The sequence below is a fragment of the Pholcus phalangioides genome, unplaced genomic scaffold (genome assembly GCF_987345545.1).
Source record: "Pholcus phalangioides strain wild (caught in Gottingen) unplaced genomic scaffold, Ppha-v1.0 ptg000017l_1, whole genome shotgun sequence".
Lineage (NCBI taxonomy): Eukaryota > Metazoa > Arthropoda > Arachnida > Araneae > Pholcidae > Pholcus > Pholcus phalangioides.
Window position 1 is genome coordinate 3298807 of NW_028301610.1, and position 20516 is coordinate 3319322.

General features: G+C 34.4%; 1 protein-coding gene and 1 long non-coding RNA gene across 5 annotated transcripts in view; one reads left to right on the forward strand and one right to left on the reverse strand.

The window, feature by feature from the left end:
• LOC149072115 (uncharacterized) overlaps window positions 1–20516 on the forward strand; it is a 102544-nt gene that overhangs the window by 62959 nt on the left and 19069 nt on the right. For both annotated transcript variants that reach the window (XM_089246986.1, XM_089246987.1), the window contains exon 3: window positions 1855–1955. In XM_089246986.1, the coding sequence (XP_089103112.1) occupies window positions 1855–1955 (101 nt within the window). The remainder of the gene's footprint in view (window positions 1–1854; window positions 1956–20516) is intronic.
• Window positions 3590–20516, reverse strand: part of LOC149072117 (uncharacterized) — a 74800-nt gene continuing 57873 nt past the window's right edge. For 2 of the 3 annotated variants that reach the window (XR_016194483.1, XR_016194484.1), the window contains exons 4-5: window positions 9382–9468; window positions 3590–3751 (exon numbers count right to left, since the gene is read on the reverse strand). This is a non-coding gene — a long non-coding RNA (uncharacterized LOC149072117). Of the gene's footprint in view, window positions 3752–5054; window positions 8391–9381; window positions 9469–20516 lie in introns of those variants that run through there. The other variant, XR_016194485.1, reaches the window with a different exon arrangement.

Genomic DNA, 20516 nt, shown 5'->3' on the forward strand with positions numbered 1-20516 from the left:
AAATTTTTCTACTCACTTTTCTTGCCGAAATTTTCGTCGCTCGACCTCCCCCCTTTCATGAACGATATACGTCGATGCCACTTGTTTTCACGACAGCTTTAGTCTTTTGTTACGGTTGATGTGGTGCTCATGGTTATTACGGATGATTCTTATCGAGTTTTGTTTACAGCGAGTATTCAAAAACCAAAAATATAGTATTCAGGAATGGAAGAGCAGAGAACTTTAGCGTGGGTATCTCTGGTGAAAATAAAGACACAACTGTCACATAGAAGATGAAAGCCCAAACCACAGTGGACCCCCCCCCCCTCTCTCATTCATTTTATCTGAAGAGACATTAAAGGCAAGGGGCATCGAGAGAAACAGGTGGGGGAAAGATGGCGTCCGTTCGTGTGAATGGAAGTCGCGACCAAAGCGTATCAATAATACGTCTTTAATACGCTTTGGTCGCGACTCTGTCAGCACTCTCCGTGATCGGAAACTAAAACTATCCCATAAACATGGCAAAAAATAAATAATTAAAAAAAAAGGAAAACCTAACCAAAACTTCTGCACCCATAAACAGCCTCTCACAATAGTATCGGCAATCTCGTGGAAGAGAAACACTTCTTGTAATCTATGAGTGAATATCTGAACTCACTGAGCCTATTTTTGGGAGAAAATAAAACTGATTGAATATTCGTTTTTATGTAAGCCTATAACTCCATGTAAAACAATGAAAAATTGTATCGTTATGGAAAATTCAACCAAATAACGAAAAAGAATATATATATATATACAGTATACAATTGTGTAACAGAAAAAACACGACAGTGATATTGGCGGGGAAAATTTCTAGGATATCACGCCAGAGTGTCGTTGCCGTTGCTATGGATTTTTGATAATGGTAACCAATATTTTTTATAATTTAAAAATTTTAAACAAGTAAACATCGGTTCAAAACTATGTTTTTTCAGTATTTTTTTCAAAATCATAGAAAAAATCGAAATATTCTGTATAAAGGTTCATCTTAAACCTCCGATATATGAGAACTATATTTTGCGGCGAAGGAATACACTCTCTACCTTTCTCTTCACTGCAAAGTTAACCTGAAACACTGTATAAATATCTTCAACAACCCGCGTGTATATCAATGCAATACAGTACCGTAAACAAAGTAGTAAAACCACTCTTTCAAGGTCGGGCGATCGTGATGGACTGTGAAAAGAAAAAAAGTTGGAGTTTTCTCTCTACTTTTTTTCTTCTCAGAACTAGGAAAGAACACGTACCGCAGGACGGGGGAACCAAATTTTTATGTGTCCTTTTTCGAAATTCCGGGTGTATAGCGCGTCAATGGCATCTCTGCAGGGTTAGCATCGCTAAGTCACGGGAATTTTTTTAAAACAGGAAAAAAATAACAAAAAACAGAGGAGAGGCGCTGGTACGAGCGACTTCGGTGGAAATATGCAAATGAGACGGTTATAAGAACTTGCGCTCCTAATCCACAATCAGTTCACCGTCGTAAACCGTGTATGTGGACCTGCTGCAGTCTGCCGTTGCTGAATTTGTGACTCGCCTGCAATGTGTTATCCCCTGTGGTGTGGTAGTCACGTGGAACTCATACTGTTGTAATAAACGATTTCAAGGCATTCTATTCGTTATTTGCGTATCTTTTCTTTGACTAATGTAAGCCAGCGCTTAGTGATCTTTTTTCCTGTCTTAAAAAAATTCCCGTGACCTATGATGCTAACCCTGCAAATCGTTTTTAATTTTGGTTATTTTTTCCGGTGTTTATGTATCCACCCTGTGTGTATATATATATTATGTGTAAAATATTTCAATACATTGATTGTGTATTCCTTTCAAATGTCATTTCAGATCATCCGTATGTCTGTGGCAAATCTAATTTATACAAGCGAGCTGAAACACCTCGTGTTGTTGGCGGTCGAACAGCTATTGAAGGCGAGTTTTGCTGGCAGGTAAAAAAATGTTGTGATGCAATATATAAGGGTACGTCCACACTTATAGACAAAATCTCACACGTGTCTATAGACAGAGTTGCGTAACAAATCGGGTGTTCTGCAACTTCTCAAGACAAAATCGTGGATAACACGTGTCTGTAGGCATGTTCTGCGATTGTTTATCCCTTTCAGACCCGAGCATTCATTTTTTGGAATTGGTTTTTATATAATGCATTTTTGATACTCAAAAAATGTATTATAAAAACAAATCTCAGCACACCTTTATTTTTTAAAATTTTAAATTTTTTATATATTTTTGTAAAGAAATAATTCACTTCATTAAATCTTTTTTTAGCCAAGATGATGCAGAATATTTTCACATAAAATTTTTTTTTGAATTTCATTGCTAAATTTTATGTAATAAATCCCACTTTTCCAGTCACTTTCTCTTGGCAGCCATCTTAAACCCCCCCCCCCCCCGAAAGTTCAACTTTAAATGCTGCCCTCTGATTAAAAGCCAATAAAACGTTCATATTATCTATATTTCTGACTCAAAACTTACACAATCCTTTTAAGTTAGGGCTTAACTCCCTGAGATCAAAAGAAAAAATTCTACAGTGGCAAAAAGAAACCCACACAGTTGTGGCACCAGAGAGTGAAAGAGCTATAGTCATGGAACAATTCGGTTGTTCTGCAACTTTCCATACACAAAATCGCAAGTCTATTGGTATCCCATCTCGGATGGAAAACTTGCGACAAATTGCACAACATTTCGTAGCATTGACGTGTCATAGACTAGGATGAGGTGCCTGATAGGGCTTCAGATAAAGTCCAAGATGAATCCTATCATTTTTGCTGTTTTTGCGAAGTGAATACGTCTTTTAAATTATTTGACGATGCTGGGTGCATTCGCTAAAAGTTGCGTAACAAAATCATTCAAACTCTCATATCTCAGAAAGTATTCAGAATATATCAGTGTTTTTGATGTCTGCGGGTAGATTTCGTTGAGAAAAGTCCAACGATACCACTCTGAATTTAGTACCTCTTCTGGTCTGGGCACCAAACCCGCGGCCCGCTTTTGTAACGAAATTGTTTTACGTTATGGTGGCTGGTGGATGTCTCGTTATTTTGGAAACATCCTGAGTCATGACTCCTTTTCTTTTTTAGGTTATAGGCTGGGGTGATGATCCACATTTTTACCGCTTTTCTTTTTGAAGTACCAGTAAATTTTAAATTAAAATTCTCAAAAAAATAATTTATAATCTCCAACATCTTATAAATAATTTCTTGTATAAAATTTTGAAATTTGAACTGTTATAGGTGTATTTCTTTTAAATTAAAAATGATTCGTACCACCCCATACCTAGGGGATGATAATGATCACTCTAAAATTGCTATAACTCATTCTCGGCATCTTTCTGGAGTGATACTTTAAATCAAAAGCAAAATAACTTTAAAGATATATATATATCTTATATATATATATATATATATGTATACATAAATATAATATACATAATAAGTAAATATATATATATACATATATATATATTCAAGGTAATTAAAAACATAACAATTGATACACAGCAATTTTTATTAAAAACAAAAATAAATTTTTTTAATAGAAAGGGAATGGTTTAAAGACTTGCACACGAAATGTAACATCAAATAAACGTAGAAATATTCAAATTGAATATAAGAAAACAAGACTGGAAACGGAAAATCATTCAACACCATCAGGGTCGAAGTTGCTGAAAATAACCCTGCCTCTCCTAGTCTATCTCTAACAGATTGTCCATCGACTTCCTGTTCATCTGCAACAGCAGGAAAAACGTCATTTTTATACCAACATTTTTCCTTAGAAAGAGTTGATAGTTAATTCATTAGCTCCTACCTTTGTAATGCCCCCGGTGAACATCCTGGATATTTTAACCACCTAAAAATTTACGAACACAATCTCCAATGGCATCGTCCTCCTCGTCATTTTCCAAAGTTGGATCATCAATAGTTGAGGGTCCTACATTTCTTTCCCTATTCCTGGCTAAACAACTTTGCAACCAGTCTGCCCCAGGCATATTGTTCATGAAGCATTTCTGCCCCTATATCTATCGAGATATCCTTTCACTATTACTTGTACATCAAGTTTCCTCATTGGTACCCGCCAACAGGCACACGTTATGAGAGCATAAGCCAACTTTTTTTGTTCGTCGGGAGAAAACACAGTTTGCCCGCCTTAAGACGTGTGCAGGTTTTTCAATTTATTCCTTAGAGTGGTGAAAAGAATGCTGAATTTTTCGGCAGCCATCCTCATTGACATGCCCTTTCTGACCGCCACCACAGCTCTTTCAACTGCTGCAATTGAATAATTCACACAAGACCAACAAGTTTTTTGTAATTTTGCAGCATTTTGGCCTGATCAGTATCACCCCAGGAAAATACCAAATTTTCTGTGATTTGCAACAGCAAATTGTGATTTTCTGGGGGGGGGCATATTTCCGCCCATGCACTATAGTTATTTTCAGTTGTTAACTTTCAAGAATAGAATGAGAGTGGTTGATGACACCTTGGAGGGCAAAATCCGATTCCTCTATTGACACAATGAAAGATAAGCATCCATGAGCGAGCACCATGTTTCAGATGAGCCAAAAGCATTGGTAATAGCATATTTACAGGTTCTGAAAGCAGCAACAGTTTCCCCCTCACCAAGTGATAAACGATTTTTCTTTTTTCCATTGCACAAATTGATAAGGGAGCCTGGTCAAATGCTGCATTTTTCAAGAAAGGGTGATAAAAGTTGAGAATTGCTACAAATCCTTGAAGTTCGCCAATCGTTTTCGGTTGTGGATAATTACGAAGAATATCAACCTTTTCTGTCATTGAGGAAATGCCATTGCTATTAACTAAAAATCCTAAGAACTCTATCTCAGATTTCCCAAGTATGCATTTATCAGGATTAAGAATTATACCAAAACTATAAAAAAAAAATTTTAACTTTCAAAATATCTTTTGAAAGTTTAAAAAACTAATTCTAGGTCTATAAGATGTTCTTCCTGTTTTTAAAGCAACAAGTCAAAAATATAGATAATGTAAAATATACATAAAAGTTCAAGTCTTTTAATACAATATCTATAAACAGTTGAAATAATTGTGCCACATTAGACAATCCAAAACATATATATAAGTACTCGTAAAGTCCGAATGAAGTAATAATGACAGTTTCTTCAACAGACTCAAGATCTAAAGGTATCTGATGATAAGCCTTAACCAAATCCAATTTAGAAAAAATGCTTTTGCCCTGTAGACCATAACTGAAATCATGAACATGTGGTATAGGATATCTGTCTGGACACGTTATAGAATTAAGTTATCTGTAATCTCTCTCTCCGCATAAACGGTGTATTCTCCATTACATTTAAGAACAATATGTATCGTGCTTGCCCATGGACTTTTTAAAGGTCTCAGCATGCCCTGATTCATTAGCATTTGAACTTCATGATTTGCAATGGCGAGTTTCTCTGAAAAAAGCCTGCATGCTTTGGTAAAAACAGGAGAACCTTTAGTAGTAATGCAATGTGTAACACAGTGTTTTTTAGAAGTAGCCCCAAGCATAGAAGGATTTGTCAAATTAGGAAATTTAGATAATATTTTCAAGTGAGGCGAATGTCCACAAATGGTCTTTAAGCCTGGTGTAGTGCAACTAGCACAAGTAGCCAAAGCAAGAGGTGAATACTTGAATGAACGAATGAATGAATGCGATTAGTGAGATCGAGAGACGCGCTTTTATACATCGTAAGCCGGTTTTAACTTTAGGACCATTCATCCACCGGCGACACGCCGTCTCTCGCTAAATATTCAACATTTCACAAAAATAATTTGCATACGACCGCATGCCGGCAACATCACAATCGGCCTCGATCGCTGCCACACGACCACCGCCACTGATGAAAAACAAGTAAACATTTATGCGATGCTGACTTCAGACTTTTACGCCGGGGGGGGGGGGGCCCATGGATACGTTACAATACCTGTTTCTTCTACAGTGTTCGGCATATGGAAAAAAAGTTGAGCACAATCCACGAAGAGAATTGACAAACTCGTGGCTGTCAAACATCTGCTATAATATAGATTTTTTTTTATATCTAGGGGTCACCAGTCCTATGGTGACGCAAGTGCTGGTGGATGTCTCGTTATTTCGGAAACATACTGAAACATGACTCCTTTTGTTTTTTAGGTTGTTTATTACATAGAATGAAGAGAGAGATTTTTAGTACATGTTCGGTCGACGATCTAATCCAGACAGAAAGGCAAAGAGAAACACTAGATAATGCCTACCTTAAAAAACATGATAAAAATATAAAAAATTGCCTAACACCAGCAGCGACACAACATTATATCTCCAGAGGTTCACAACACAAACAGAAATCATGACGTCCTCTGATAGACATTTTTAAGACACATTCAATGATGCCACTCTGGTTTTAATACCTTTCTCGTCTGGGCACCAGACCCGCATCCCGCTTTCGTAATGAAATTGTTTCACACTATATCTCGAGAGGTTCACAATGTAAATAGAAGTAAACGATGTCATCTGATAGACACTTTTGAGACACATCCAATGTGTGTGTGATGTCATATTGGTTTTAATACCTCTTCTGGTGTTGGAACCAGGCCCGTGGCCCACATTCACGACGAAATTGTTTTACGCTGTATCTCAAAAGTTTTTCAACAAAAATGGATGACAGAGGTTTCGTCTGTTAGATATTTTAAAGACTAATCCGATGATACCCTACAGATATTAATACCTCTTCTGGTCTAGGCACCAGGCTCACTGCCTGCTTTCGTAACGAAAAATTGTTATGCTATATCTTGAGAAGTTCGCAACACAAATAGACAAAATTTATATCGTCTGTTAGGTATTTTAAAGAAAAATCTGTTGTTATTCGTTTCATTAAGTCAGTGCCTACCATGCGGCTCGAGGCACAAAGAACGTATTCACTTGTGACCATGTCTATGTTAGAGCCTACCCCAATTTTTTTTTCAATAAATCTAAAATATGCTACAGAACTGCGCATGGAAAGTCCTGATATAGGTGCCACCAAGGATCTCAGTCTATTGGTCAGACTTGAGGCAATGAGGTTACCAATATAAAGCTGGGAGAAAAATAAAATGAGAATTAATCTCTCATTATTTACTGGTTTATGAAAAGATTTGGTGGATTTATATTGGAACTATTATCGATTAACAGAGGCGCTGACATGAAGAAAACATTGGAGGGGGGGGGGCACTGAAAGTTGCTGGTCGTCCCATATAGACAGCACTCAAGCCTGTACGCAGAAGAGGAAGGGTGCATTGCATTGTTTTTCAGAATTTCAGAAATAATTGGGGGGCACAAATGGCCTCATTTCCTAGGTTCCGGCACCTATGTCGAGTGATGAATCTGATACATGCAAAACTGATTATCTTTATCAACATTCAGGATATAAATGGGGAAAATGATGAGTGGGGTAAGTTTTCCCTTTATTATCACTCACATTCAACACACTTCCCTTTATACCAGTGAAGAGAGGAACACTGGTGGGCTGCAGATTTTTTTCTTTCGTTTTTCTGAAGAAGCTTCAAATTCAATCCAAATCTATGATGGGAGTTAAAGATGAAGTGAAAAGCAAAAAAGTTTGATCCCCCATTTACACAGCCGATTTTTTATGACATTGTTTGAGGAAACGAAAAAACTGAGACAGATCAACTGAAAAGATCATTTTTCCATGGGCACAGAATTTCTTTGGATGGGTCTCTTCCCATCATAAAAAGGTAGGCAAAGATAGGTAAGAGGATTTCACTAAGACATAGAACATGACCATTGATTTATCTTCCTTTTCAATGCCCAAGTAAATTTTACAGAAGTGTCGAACTGGACCCTTTCCACTCCCACGTCGTATGTCGTTTTTGACTTTGAAGAGTAAAACAGTGTCAAACGTTGCGTGGGGCCCTGAGAAGAATGGACACAGAAATACTCTACTGTGGTTATGTAAATATTTATGTCACTACCCCCCCTCCCCCCAGTAGCACACCAATATAGAATGACGTCGAGATTCCGATACCGTTCGACTTACGAATATCGTTTGACATAGAGGGAAATTTGGATTATTTCAAAAGAGACTAATTATCGTGCAAGATATTCTTCGAAACAAAACGCTGTAAAAATGGGAGTAAAACTATTTTAGAGAAAAACAGCAGATATTTTGTCGTTTATTGAGTGAATACATTTTTACTAATCATTTGATATCAGAAACATAAAAATTTCAGACCTCTTTCAGACGTTCAATATTCTTTCGACGTTCTGACATCAGACCGATATCGCTGTGCTACTGGGGTAATGAATGCTCCTTTATGAAGAATATTGCTGCACAATCATGGAAGTGATTTCGTCACCACTGAACTTGATGTTTCAAATGCCTAGAATAAATAAGAGGCTTGGAGGGAGCAGAAACAACACCATCTGTCGTTGGTGACAGCCCCCGATTTGTGGAGAGCCAGCCAATAGTCATTAAAGCAAGGCCACAATTAAAACCAATTCAATAAAAATGATTACTCAAGACATGCAAAACATGTCAAAGCCTTTTAGGAAGAGCTGAGTGTAGAGTATGATGAAATGTGGCGAGATAATGAAAACAGGAATTTATTGAATATTTGCAAGTGTGACTCATCTGGAATTACTTCTCGGGATTGTTTGAGTTCTTATTGTGTATATGCTTTTCACCTTTTGCATGAATTGGAAGTAATGTAAAATTGTTTTCTTGTTATTATTGCAAAAAGAAAGAAAGGACCATCTCCTGCAACTAAACATCATAAAAAAAAGTAGAATGGTTTTTCTTTTATTCCTCTAATGTAAAGGTCAAGTGTTTGCTCTCAAACAGAAAAGTTTCTTCAGTGCCTGATTAAGCTAGAGTTGAATATTGGCTAAAATATGTGGAGGCCCTTAGCTCGTCAAGATTTTCAGAGTTGTGCAACCAGAGCTGCAACTAGTGGAGGACAAGAGGATCTAGAGCCCTGTTAGCTGGACCAGAAAGGCATATGGGGTTTCTACTCTTTTTCTGTTCAAAATAACAAGATAGCAGATGCCAAAACAGATACCAGCCCAGGGAAACAGAGTACATTTTTGTTTCTAATCGCAGTCCTGTGTGTGCAACCGCCATCTCGAAACAAACAATTTTTTTTTATTTACATTATTTTTGAAAAATCTGTTATTTCAAAAATTAGCATGTTTGTTTCGTTCATAAGAATGCTGAATATCTGAACACAACATTTCACTAAAAACAAGCAAAAATTAATGAACAACTAGAAATTAATAAAAGAAATAACTCCAGAACTAATGATAATATTTACTGACCCAAAGTGATAATTTGAAATTTCTTGAAAATAAAATAATTATGAAAAAATTACTTACGGGCGCTTACTTCTTTCTAAACCTCTTGATCTCAATGAATTCGGTCACGATAAGTGGCGGCAAATCCATGGTTAGGCCGGGATTACACTATAAAAGTTTGAAGAAAGCTCTTTTATAAAACTTGAAGAATGCATCAAAATTAAATATAAAACAATTAGCCAAACCTACTATTGAGTTGGATATTCATGAAATAACATTGATTTCAACTTTTCATTAGCCTTCAGATGGCGACATAGAACAAAACGATGAACCTCTCCACTAATTATACGAAGTACAAATGACTGGATACCAAACGAAGATAATTGGAAACAAAAAAGTCTTTGCTTGGTATCCAGTCATGTGTACTTTTTGGACCACGTGATATTTCCCTCTTTCTTATACACAAATTGTATCCAAGGCAACCAACATGGCGACTTTCTCGGCAGCTCATGAAAGATTTAACGAACAAATATAAATTAAAGAACATAGCAATGAAATAGATTTTTTTTTCATTGATGGGTGCTAAATATTCTAAATTTCTTTTTCTTTTGAAGTTCTAGTTATTTATCTGCCTGTCCAGTTATCTAAATTGCTGAAAAATTATTTATTTTATTTATTTATATATATATATATATATAGACAAGACAAAATCAAAAACATACAAGACAGAAAGACAACAAGAAAACTACAAAACAAACACTATTTTTGACCCTATTATGACATAGATTTTCTGTTTGCATAGTACATCTTTGTGTAATTGCTCTGTTGGGATACCAGTCAGGATTTTTATACATGAACAGCAATACTTTATATAAATAAAGTTGACGTATATTAAAATGAATTAGTGATACATCGCATTGCGAGAAATTATTGTTAATGTGTAGAATATCTCGTCGAAAAAATCATATACACTGCTGGCCACCCAAATTGCAACACCAAGAAAGACAAGAGATATCGCAACAATATTTATTTTGTAGATAACATGTTGACCAAGCATCAAATGATTAAATTTATAGACTTCTGTGAAGTGTGGTTCCTGCCAAAATCAGTAGCCAGAGTAGCCGCCATTGTTGGAGATCACCGCTGCCACACGCCTCGGCATTGATTCAAAGAGGCTTTGGATGTGTTCTTGGGGTACAGCAGACCAAGCAGCTTCCACGCGTTGCCAAAGTTGATCTGGTGTGGCAGCTGGGGATGTCATCTGGGTCAATCGTTCAGCAACCCTGGACCACATGTTTTCTATCGGCGAAAGATCCGGAGAGCGAGCTGGCCAGGGAAGCAATTCAATCTGGCGATTGACGAAGAACCTTTGGACAATGCGTGCCACGTGTGGTCGCGCATTATCCTGTTGAAATATGGCTGCGGGCAAGCCCTGAAGGTAAGGAAGGACAACTGGTTCCAGCACCTCGGAGATGTAGCGCTGGCTTTTTGAAGTACCGGCAATGCGTACTAGAGGAGTGCGAGAGTGATATCCAATACCGCCCCATACCATAATACCCGGTGCAGGACCAGTGTGGCGGTGCATAACGCAGCTTTTCAGCATCCTCTCTCCACGGTGTCTCCAGACTCGAATCCGACCATCGTGGTGTTGCAGACAGAAGCGTGACTCGTCAGTAAAGACAATTTCATTCCATTGTGCCGTCCACATCCTTCTTTCATCGCACCATTGGCGGCGGAGACGTCTGTGGTTCTGCGTCAAGGGTAGACGAAGCAATGGACGTCTTGCGGACAGACCACTCTGCTGTAAACGGCGTCGAATGGTACGCGCAGACACTGGATGATGCGGTACAGACTGAATGTGCTGTGCTATGGTTCGTGATGTGGCTGAGCGATCCGTCACTGCCATACGCCTGTCATCACGTGAAGTGGTGCACTGAGGTGGATGCGATCGAACACGTCGGTCCGTCGTACCCTCCTGCATCCAACGATCACATATCCGCATTACAGTTGTTTGGTTTCGTCCAACACGACTACCGATTTCCCTGAAAGATAATCCACAATCTCGGTAGGCCACCATCCTTCCTCTGTCGAACTCGGATACTTGATCAAAAGATGATCGCTGTTTTCTACGAGGCATAATTGATCGTTTTTTTGAAAAAACCACAAGAAGAACACAATTGCCGTACTTCAAATCGTCGAAATCTCCAGGCCTTAAATAGCGCTTTGAAGTGGCGCCACAGGCGCGCGTGATGTGCGTCTGCGCTGAAATTCTAATCATTTGCATATCTCACCTCCGCTAATGCATGTTGTAAATTTCATATTATTTGCATGCTTCCTTCAGGGTGTTGCATTTACGGTGGCCAGCAGTGTAAATGGCTTAAAGATAGAATAGAATTTTTGTATGTTCTTCCCCAGACAGTTAATCCATATAATACATGTGCGAATACCCATGCATAGAACACTTCTCTCAAACTGTTGTATGAAATAATAGATTTTAGTTTAAATATCAAACTCACAATTGCTCTTAGTTTATTGACAATTAAAGTAGTATGATCTTTCCATTTCAAGTTGGACGAGAAAACTAACCCAAGATATTTATAATTTATTACTCTTTCTATATATAAGCACAATTAAAAATAGCATCAGGATGGAAATCATCACATTCATGAAATTTAATTTCAGTTGTCTGTGGATTGCATTTAATGGATGCATTTTAATTTAATGAATTAAATTAAAATGCATCCATTTGGTTTTACTTGCTTTAAACTAGCAAACTTGTGTTTTACTAGCTGTAGTCCAAGGCTCTTAATTCTTTTATTTATGGTGTAAATGTCATTTTCTACATTTTTTATCAAATCTTCAGTTGTGTCAGCAGTACAAATTAAGACAGTATCATCTGCGAATGACACAAAATGACCAGAAATATTAACATTATGTATTTCATTTATATAAATTAAGAAAAGTATTGGTCCCAAAACCGATCCCTGGGGTACACCTGTATTTATTATTTTAAAATCACTTACACTGTTTCCTATTTGTAATAAAAGATCTAATCCAGTCAAGGGGAAGGCCTCTCTCTTATTCCAATATTTTTAAGTTTTTCTAATAAAATATCCCAATTGACTGAATCAAATGCTAATATCAATAAACATAGCTGCTACCTTTTTATGATTATTTATTTATATATATATATATATATGATTTGTTATGCAATCCATAAATTTAGTCGTAGCCATTTCATTATTCATTTTTTCTCTAAAACCAAATTGACAATGTAAGTAATAATTAATAGCTTTTAAATAAGAATTAAGTTGTTTGACCCATTTTCCTATTAATTTCGACATAACAGGTAATATTGAAATAGGTCTGTAGTTGTTCAAATCCTCTTTGTTAGTCGTTTTGTATATGGGTGTGACAATAGATTTTTTGAGTTCAGCAAAAGAAATTCCAGTACTTAGAGATTTGTTGATCAAATGAAATATACCGATGGGTGGTGACGATAATCTTGAGCATTCTGGGTGTTAAGCCATCAATTCCAGCAGGTTTTCCATTATTTAGTGATTTAATTAAATTATCAAGTTGTGTGAAATCAATTTCTCGAAGAACAAATGAAATAATATTCGAATTTTCAATATGAGTAAAATTGCTCTCTTGATTGTTTATATCATAATTTTTCACCCGATCAATAAAATTTGTATTAAAAGAGTTAGTTTGTCGGTGTGGATTATCATAATTTGGTAAAGTGACATTTTTCTTATTATTTATAAAGATATTTATGAATTTCCATTGTTCTCTTTTATTTGATCCTAAGATAGTGAATTTCTCTTTAAAAATAGTCATTCTTACATTTCTTTATTATTTTTTTTAAATTAGTTTCATATTGTTTCTACTCAATTTTATAGTCAAGTCTAAAAGGTTTTTCGCGGTGTTTAATATACAATTTTTCTTTAATATTAATCATTTTGATCAAGTCGTTTGTAATTCAATCATTGTGTCTTGTTTCATTTTTGGATTTAATATATATTTTTTGTAAATAAATTAGAATTTAAATTGATGTTCAAAAAATGTATACAGGCATTATCAGTATGAGCTTCATCAGACATGTATAAAGTTCACATTTCTAATGAAATTATCAAATAGTTCAAAGCAAATTATCAATAGTTCAAATGAGTGGAAAAATACATGGTCAACATCAGATGAATTTGTAATTCCAATTCTCGTGATAAATTTTTCAAATGAAGAAAAACCATTTAAATAAAATAGATTCAAATAATCATTAACACCATTATCATTAATATTGTATAGATTTATATTCATATCACCCATAATAACCATATCTGAGTTCTGATATTTATTCAAATTTGTTTGAAGTTCCCTATTGAATTGATCAATGGTGAAGTTATGAGATCTATAGATTGAGAAAATAATATTAAATTCACAAAATTTTAACGTCAATATTTCAGCCATTAGGAACTGATTTGACATCACTTCAACTTTTATACCATTTTTGATAAATATGTAAACACCTCCAGATTGATTATAATCATAACATTAATAATAACCATAATATCCTGGTCCCCAGTAGCACAACGATATAGTACAATATCTGGACCATATTGTTATATATCGAAATGTCGGAGGAATATCAGATGTCATAACTATGATATAGAACGACCTTGTCCCATATGGTGCAAATTATTTATGATATTAATTGATCAAGTCTTTAATTTTTCAGTCGAATATGCATTTGATTCCATGTGAATAATCTCTACTTTGAAGGACAACAACTTGGGACGATAAATTATTTTAATATAGTTTGAAAAACATAGATCTATACCGTGAACCTGACAAAGATCTTTATCAGATTCTCGATATAGACCGGATATAGATCTATCAAAGAAGACATAGCTCTATATCCTGAACATGACATACATCTATATCATGAACCTGACAAAGATATATATCAGATACACAATATGCTGATATATCAACATATCGTGTGTCTTTAAATAAAAATATTACCTTCAAATAAAAATTTGGAGAAAATTTAAAGTCGAGCGTACAATTTTTTGTTTGAATGGAAATTAAAAACGTTTGAGCGAAATTTTTCATATGAAATTTTGATTTTAATGGGATTAATTATGTTGATATAATTAGTTATAATTAAATCCTTACTGTGTATGTTTTGCATCATAGATGTTGGTATTTTAGGAGGAGCAAGAACTTATCCATCGTAACTTTAATTGCCTTTTTATAATTGCACATATTTTTTAATTTACAAAAATTTGCTTATATGTGTGTTTTTTTCTTAAAATTATTTATTCTTTTTTTCCTTTGATGTTTTCATTTTTTACCATACTTTGAGAATTTTAACTTTTTTGTTTTGCATATTTTTTGTTTTATTAGCATAAATTATTAATTTTAAATAAATAATTAATATACTACACAAAATACATTAATTTGTTTCTTGTGTTATATATAATTTCCTTAATTATAATATAATTTTCCCAATTATCTGCCTCAATATGTCTCACAATTTCTATTTTTTAATTTTTGTGCATACATGAAAATATGAATAAATTTGATTGAAAATACAAGTAAAAAAACCATTACTTGTAAATTAATCTTATAGTAACAACAGGTAGATATTCTGAAAGGACGCCATCTATCGTCCAAAATTTGAAGTATTTGAATAAATCACACACACAAATTCACGATATAGATCTATTTATCTCTGACTACGCCTTTTTTTAGCCAAAACGATATCGTGGTCCGATATAGATCTATATTCGAAACTGAAATTTTACGATATAGATCTATATCTTTGTGTTACTTGGGGTATCATATACATATTTACTTCACTCTTCTTAATCCAAATCTCAGTAAAACATATTATATCAATATTTTCATTAATGCATTTTAAGTAAACTGAAAAATTATCAAAATTTTTCCTCATACTTCTTATATTACAAAGAATATACATATATTGCAATGACAGATTAGATACCATATTACAAGTGTTTAGAAATCCAGAAACAGAAACAGGTGAATCCAAGACAGCCACTTCATCAACATCATAGTCTATATCAATATAATTTTCAGTTAACAAATCAACCATTGTTCACACATGCAGTTTTTCTAATTCACTAATATCTCTTACTCTAAGTATAGTGGATGTTTCAGACTGTCTCAGGAAGACCTTTCCATCTCTGGTTCAGACAAACCTATAGTTGTTTTCCTGCTTGAATTTTCTGACAGCAAAGAATAATTGCTTGAGATACTTGGTCAAATATTCATTGATGAAGACTCTGAGGTATGAAATTCTGGTTGATGACATTAGATTTCAAAGCTAGGCGTTTTTTCACAGCTTCAATCCAGATACGTTTAGATGACTACTTGAATTTTACAATGATAGGTTGGATTTTCACTTTTGAAAATGAAGGTACTCTGTGGGCTCTTTCTATCTCTGTTTCTTGGTTGATCTTAAGTTCGATTTTTATTTGATCCAGTATTTTCGGAAGGCATTCATCGACTTCCTCTGGTACACCATTAATTTCAATGTTATTGGCTTTGCTCCTATATTCAATTTCAGAGATTCTTGAATTTCCACAATATTTTTATGAAGTTGTACATTTTCACTCTTTAACTTCATGCTTTTATTTCTAAGATGAGATATCTCTTCACGTAAACATTTCACTGTACCATCAACTTCTTTTAATAATTCAATATGATAATTCAAACTTTTAGTGATGTCCATTATATCTCTCTTAAATCCTTCCATAATCATATGGATGCTAGCAACTGAATTCTGTATCAATGTTTTATCTCTTGCTTAAATTTCTTCAAAGCATTTGCCACGCTAGATGGTTTTTATTTTCAGATTCTTCATCATCTTCTTTGCAACTTTTACATATGTAATTATTTTTGGTTTCCTTTTTCATTTTACAGAAAGCTGCCTCGGAACTTCCAATGAAAATTGGATGTAACAAATCCAAACATTTCTAGCATTTCATTACTTCTTTAACATCACATACTTCAGCTGAACATTTGCTGCAATTCATCTTGAAGGAAAGTACTTTGATTATCAATTTAATTAACAGATTTTGGAGTTTAAGAGAGCTTTTTGATGCAAGTTCAATTTTTCAAATATAGATGGCGACGTAATCTATCAGGGTTGATTTTCAAAGGGTAACAAAGGAATTATTTTCAACAATTGATTATTTATGACATGAATGTCGCTCTCCACTTGCTAATACAAGATATACAGAAGACTGGATGTTGTGAAGATATTTATTATTTGAGATGTTAATTTTTTAAGGAAGGAAAAAACTCATCTTTGCCTCTACCGGGAGTCGAACCCGGAGTCGAACGCTCTAGCGAAGGAAAATCTCTATCTCCTCTGTAGCTTAGCGGTCAGAGCACTCGTCCGGCAATCGAGGGACCCGGGTTCGACTCCCGGTAGAGGCAGAGATGAGTTTTTTCCTTCCTTAAAAAATTAACATCTCAAATAATAAATATCTTCACAACATCCAGTCTTCTGTATATCTTGAATTGATTATTTATTCAACTGATCATACTAGAAATAATATTTTTAAGCTATCGGCATAGTTATACATACTTACTAATCATCCAACACCTTCTGTGTTTGAGAAAATATCACAAAACTAATTTTTTTTAAGACAGCATGAAGACAACATGTTTTAGTACACACCACTTCTGTTGCTAACAACAGAATTCAATTTTTAAAATTATTCATGTGGTAGAAATCTTGCCATTGCATATGCTGCAAAAAAAGGTAAAGATTTCGATATGTCCTACTTTATCGAATGGCTGCAAGTGAAATGGACGACTTCAGTGATGTCAAAGCTTTGAGCAAAGGCTTTATGCTATAGAAGGTGTTGGCTCTATTCGATGCCCAAACGCGCAAAATCCTGTTTTCCGTCAAAACAACCCCACGCTGTGAGATAAAAACAGATTTTTGAATGGTTCAGCATGGTGGGTCTGGATCCGGCTTCATTTGCATAGTGCATGATCGAGCTCGCAGAACTTGAGTCGGAAATAATATTTCATCACAGGTCCCATAGGAGCTCTGACATGAAGAAAACGGGGATGGGGGTCTAGGGTTGCTAGACGTCTGTATATACGACCAACAAGGGCGTATGCAGGTTGGGATTGCATTGAATATTCATGAATTATTAAGGGACTCCGGGACCTCTGTACGTTACCTCAAGAGGTGGGGCAGGGGCTCATGTGGTCTGAGCCATCTAGGTTCCAGTGTCACTGAAATGCTATATTTAATGAACTTTTAATTAAAATTTAAAAATTAAATTCTTGAGTTATTTTTTATTGTACTATGATTATGTTGTCCTGGGAGTACCCCCCCATGGCAAAAAGCTGAACAATCATTACTATTGACGAGCTTTAAGCCAGTGCTAGTATGTCTGAGTTTTATTTATATTATAGAATATAATTCAGTTTTCAGAAACATTTACAAGACACTTTTTGGCATAATCACCTCATAATGACATTTAGTTCGCGAATATTCTCGTGGTCATGAGAGGTTTTAAAAGTTTGGTTATGAAGATTTTAGAAATCTTAAGATTAAAACCTCTAAAAGTTAGATAAATTTTCAGATATCAGTTCAAAACAAAGAGCAAAATCAAAGTTAATTGATAAAAGGAAGCTATTATTATCACCTTCATTCTAAGATACGCAACTCCTATTTTCTTCAATGTACAGTAAAACCTCTCTTTTGCAAACCACAAAAATACTCATCTGTAAAAGAGGAGTTTTACTGTACATACTCTTAAATTTTGTATCACTCATATTTCTTCGCAAGTTATGCAATCCAGCCATAGGGGTTTCATTTTCTTGCTTTTAAAGTTATAAAAAACTTACAATATTCTGTCTTCATGACAGGGAGGGAGACAGGGACAGAGAATATTGTTGAGAATATTATCATCAAGGAGAATATTTGAGAATATTCTCTGGAAAGACTAATTTGAGAATTCTTATTTTTACCAGGGTTGGTAAAAAAACATTTTTTTTGGTTTAAACCGTTTTGTTTTTGGGTTTAAATAGCATTAACATTAAAAACAATAAAATGTCTGAAAAATCATTAAAACTAATAATTAATAAAAATAAAATGTTATTTTATTAGTGTTAATTAATGTAATTAACGCTATTTCCATATTAATTAATTAATTAATATTTCTTACATTTTAACAAAAACCAACTTTTGCAATTTAATTATTTTTTGCTTAACTCAATGGATTACCGTGTTTGAAAATTCTTTTAATGTTATTATTAATCATATATATATATATAGATAGATGTTTTCTCAAGTGACTTTGAGTATGCTTAATTAGAAAGATATTTTGCAAAAACTATATTAAAAATTAGGTGAATATAATGTATTTAATGAAGCATAAATAGTACAGATTAATTAACAATGATTTACAATATACAGGGTGATTGTAACTAAGGTTCTGATTTCAAAACACTGTAAAAAAAGAACGATTGTCAGAATGACTTGAAAATTGGCATGAATATTCCTGAAAAAATTCAATTTTATTTCGTAAAGGGGAAAAAATACTTTAAAAATGTAAAATTAATGACATCCAACATGTGGGAAATTTGCTCGCAGAATGGAAACATTAGTCAGTCATGGCAAAATGATAACTTAATTATAGCATTGCACGATTTCATAATTCATGGAAACATCACAAAAAACGAAGTAATTGAACAAATAACTACAACTTACTTAAGAAATGTTAAATATGTTGTCCACTGGGTTCTGGCTATGAGGTTGAAAGCACAAAAATTCTTGTTCAACAAAAGATCAGAGTATGCCATAGTTATGCCGTGGATGTGCTTGCAATTCAGCTTTATTAAATCAAACATGCCCCACATTAATATTCCTGAGGAACTTTTAAAATATAGGGAATGCGCTGGAGCTTGCAGTTCACCAAAGTTTGCAATTCGACTACTGTTCATAACATTTTGAGGTACCCCTACAGCCAGAAGTTGCAAGGGTTAAGGTTAGCTGAACTGGCTGCTGGCCAGGTGTCATGTAATCCTGTTATTGTCAAAATAGCAGCAGACAGCAGCTGTTTTGCTGGTATTACAATGTGCATCTTGATAAAAGTTGTTCTTTTCGACACACTGATGCTGTTGAAGTGCAGAAATGATGTGGTTGCACAAAATAGATTATACTGCTGGCTAAGTACATCATTACCTACTTGCACATTTTGCATTTCTTGCACTTTTTTTTTTCTTTTGCCAAAGAAATTTCCGTTGCTTCAGGAGTATCCATGGAAATTTTCAAGTTATTCTGACCAGTACTTATTGTATAGTTTTGGAATCAAAACTTTAATTATATAATCACCCTGCATATAGCTGATTATTTTTCATAAATCTGTTACTACTATACAGTAGAACCTTGATTAACTGGGCTTAACCATGAAAGTATAAAAAAAAATACTGAATATATTAAGACTGGGTGATATATAGTGTGAGTGTCCCATAAGAACTGCTGGGAAAGAAAATGAAAATATCTGTGAGGTAATGTAACTACTAGTGTACACTGGTCTTTGTCCTTTAGAGACAGCTGGTGTCTTTATTGATTATAAGACCACCTGCCCTTAGCATGATGGTGTCACTACTGTTGCTGCTACTTTGTGAAGGAAAAAAAGCAAAAACCCTGTGAGATAATACACCACTACATTTAGATGTGATGAAATTTTTATTAATGAATTTGCTAAAGATAGAGCATCAGAATTTAGCCAAAGGTTAGAAAATGTGGTAAGAATGAGACTGATGTGATTTTGGCTTCTGTATATAACTTTACATAACTAACATACTTCATATGAAAAATATATATATATTCAGGACACTTTTATGAGACTTTTTGGAAAAAAAACCACTTATATCATCTAAATATATACCATCTGAATGTATCCCAAGAATATAAAATGTAGTAAGAATGAAAAATTTTGGCTAGTAATGAACCAATATATTTTTCAAGGAAAAAAACTTATATTTAGGCCACTTTTACTTGATTTTTTTTTTAAAAACCAAACTGGTTTTTTTAAAAAACTACTTGGTTATCATTGTGGTTTAAACCAAACAACCCTGATTTACTAAAACTATTCTCCAGTAATTTATAATAGTATTCCTTCCAGAGTTATTCGCAAGTTATAGAGATTATTTATTAC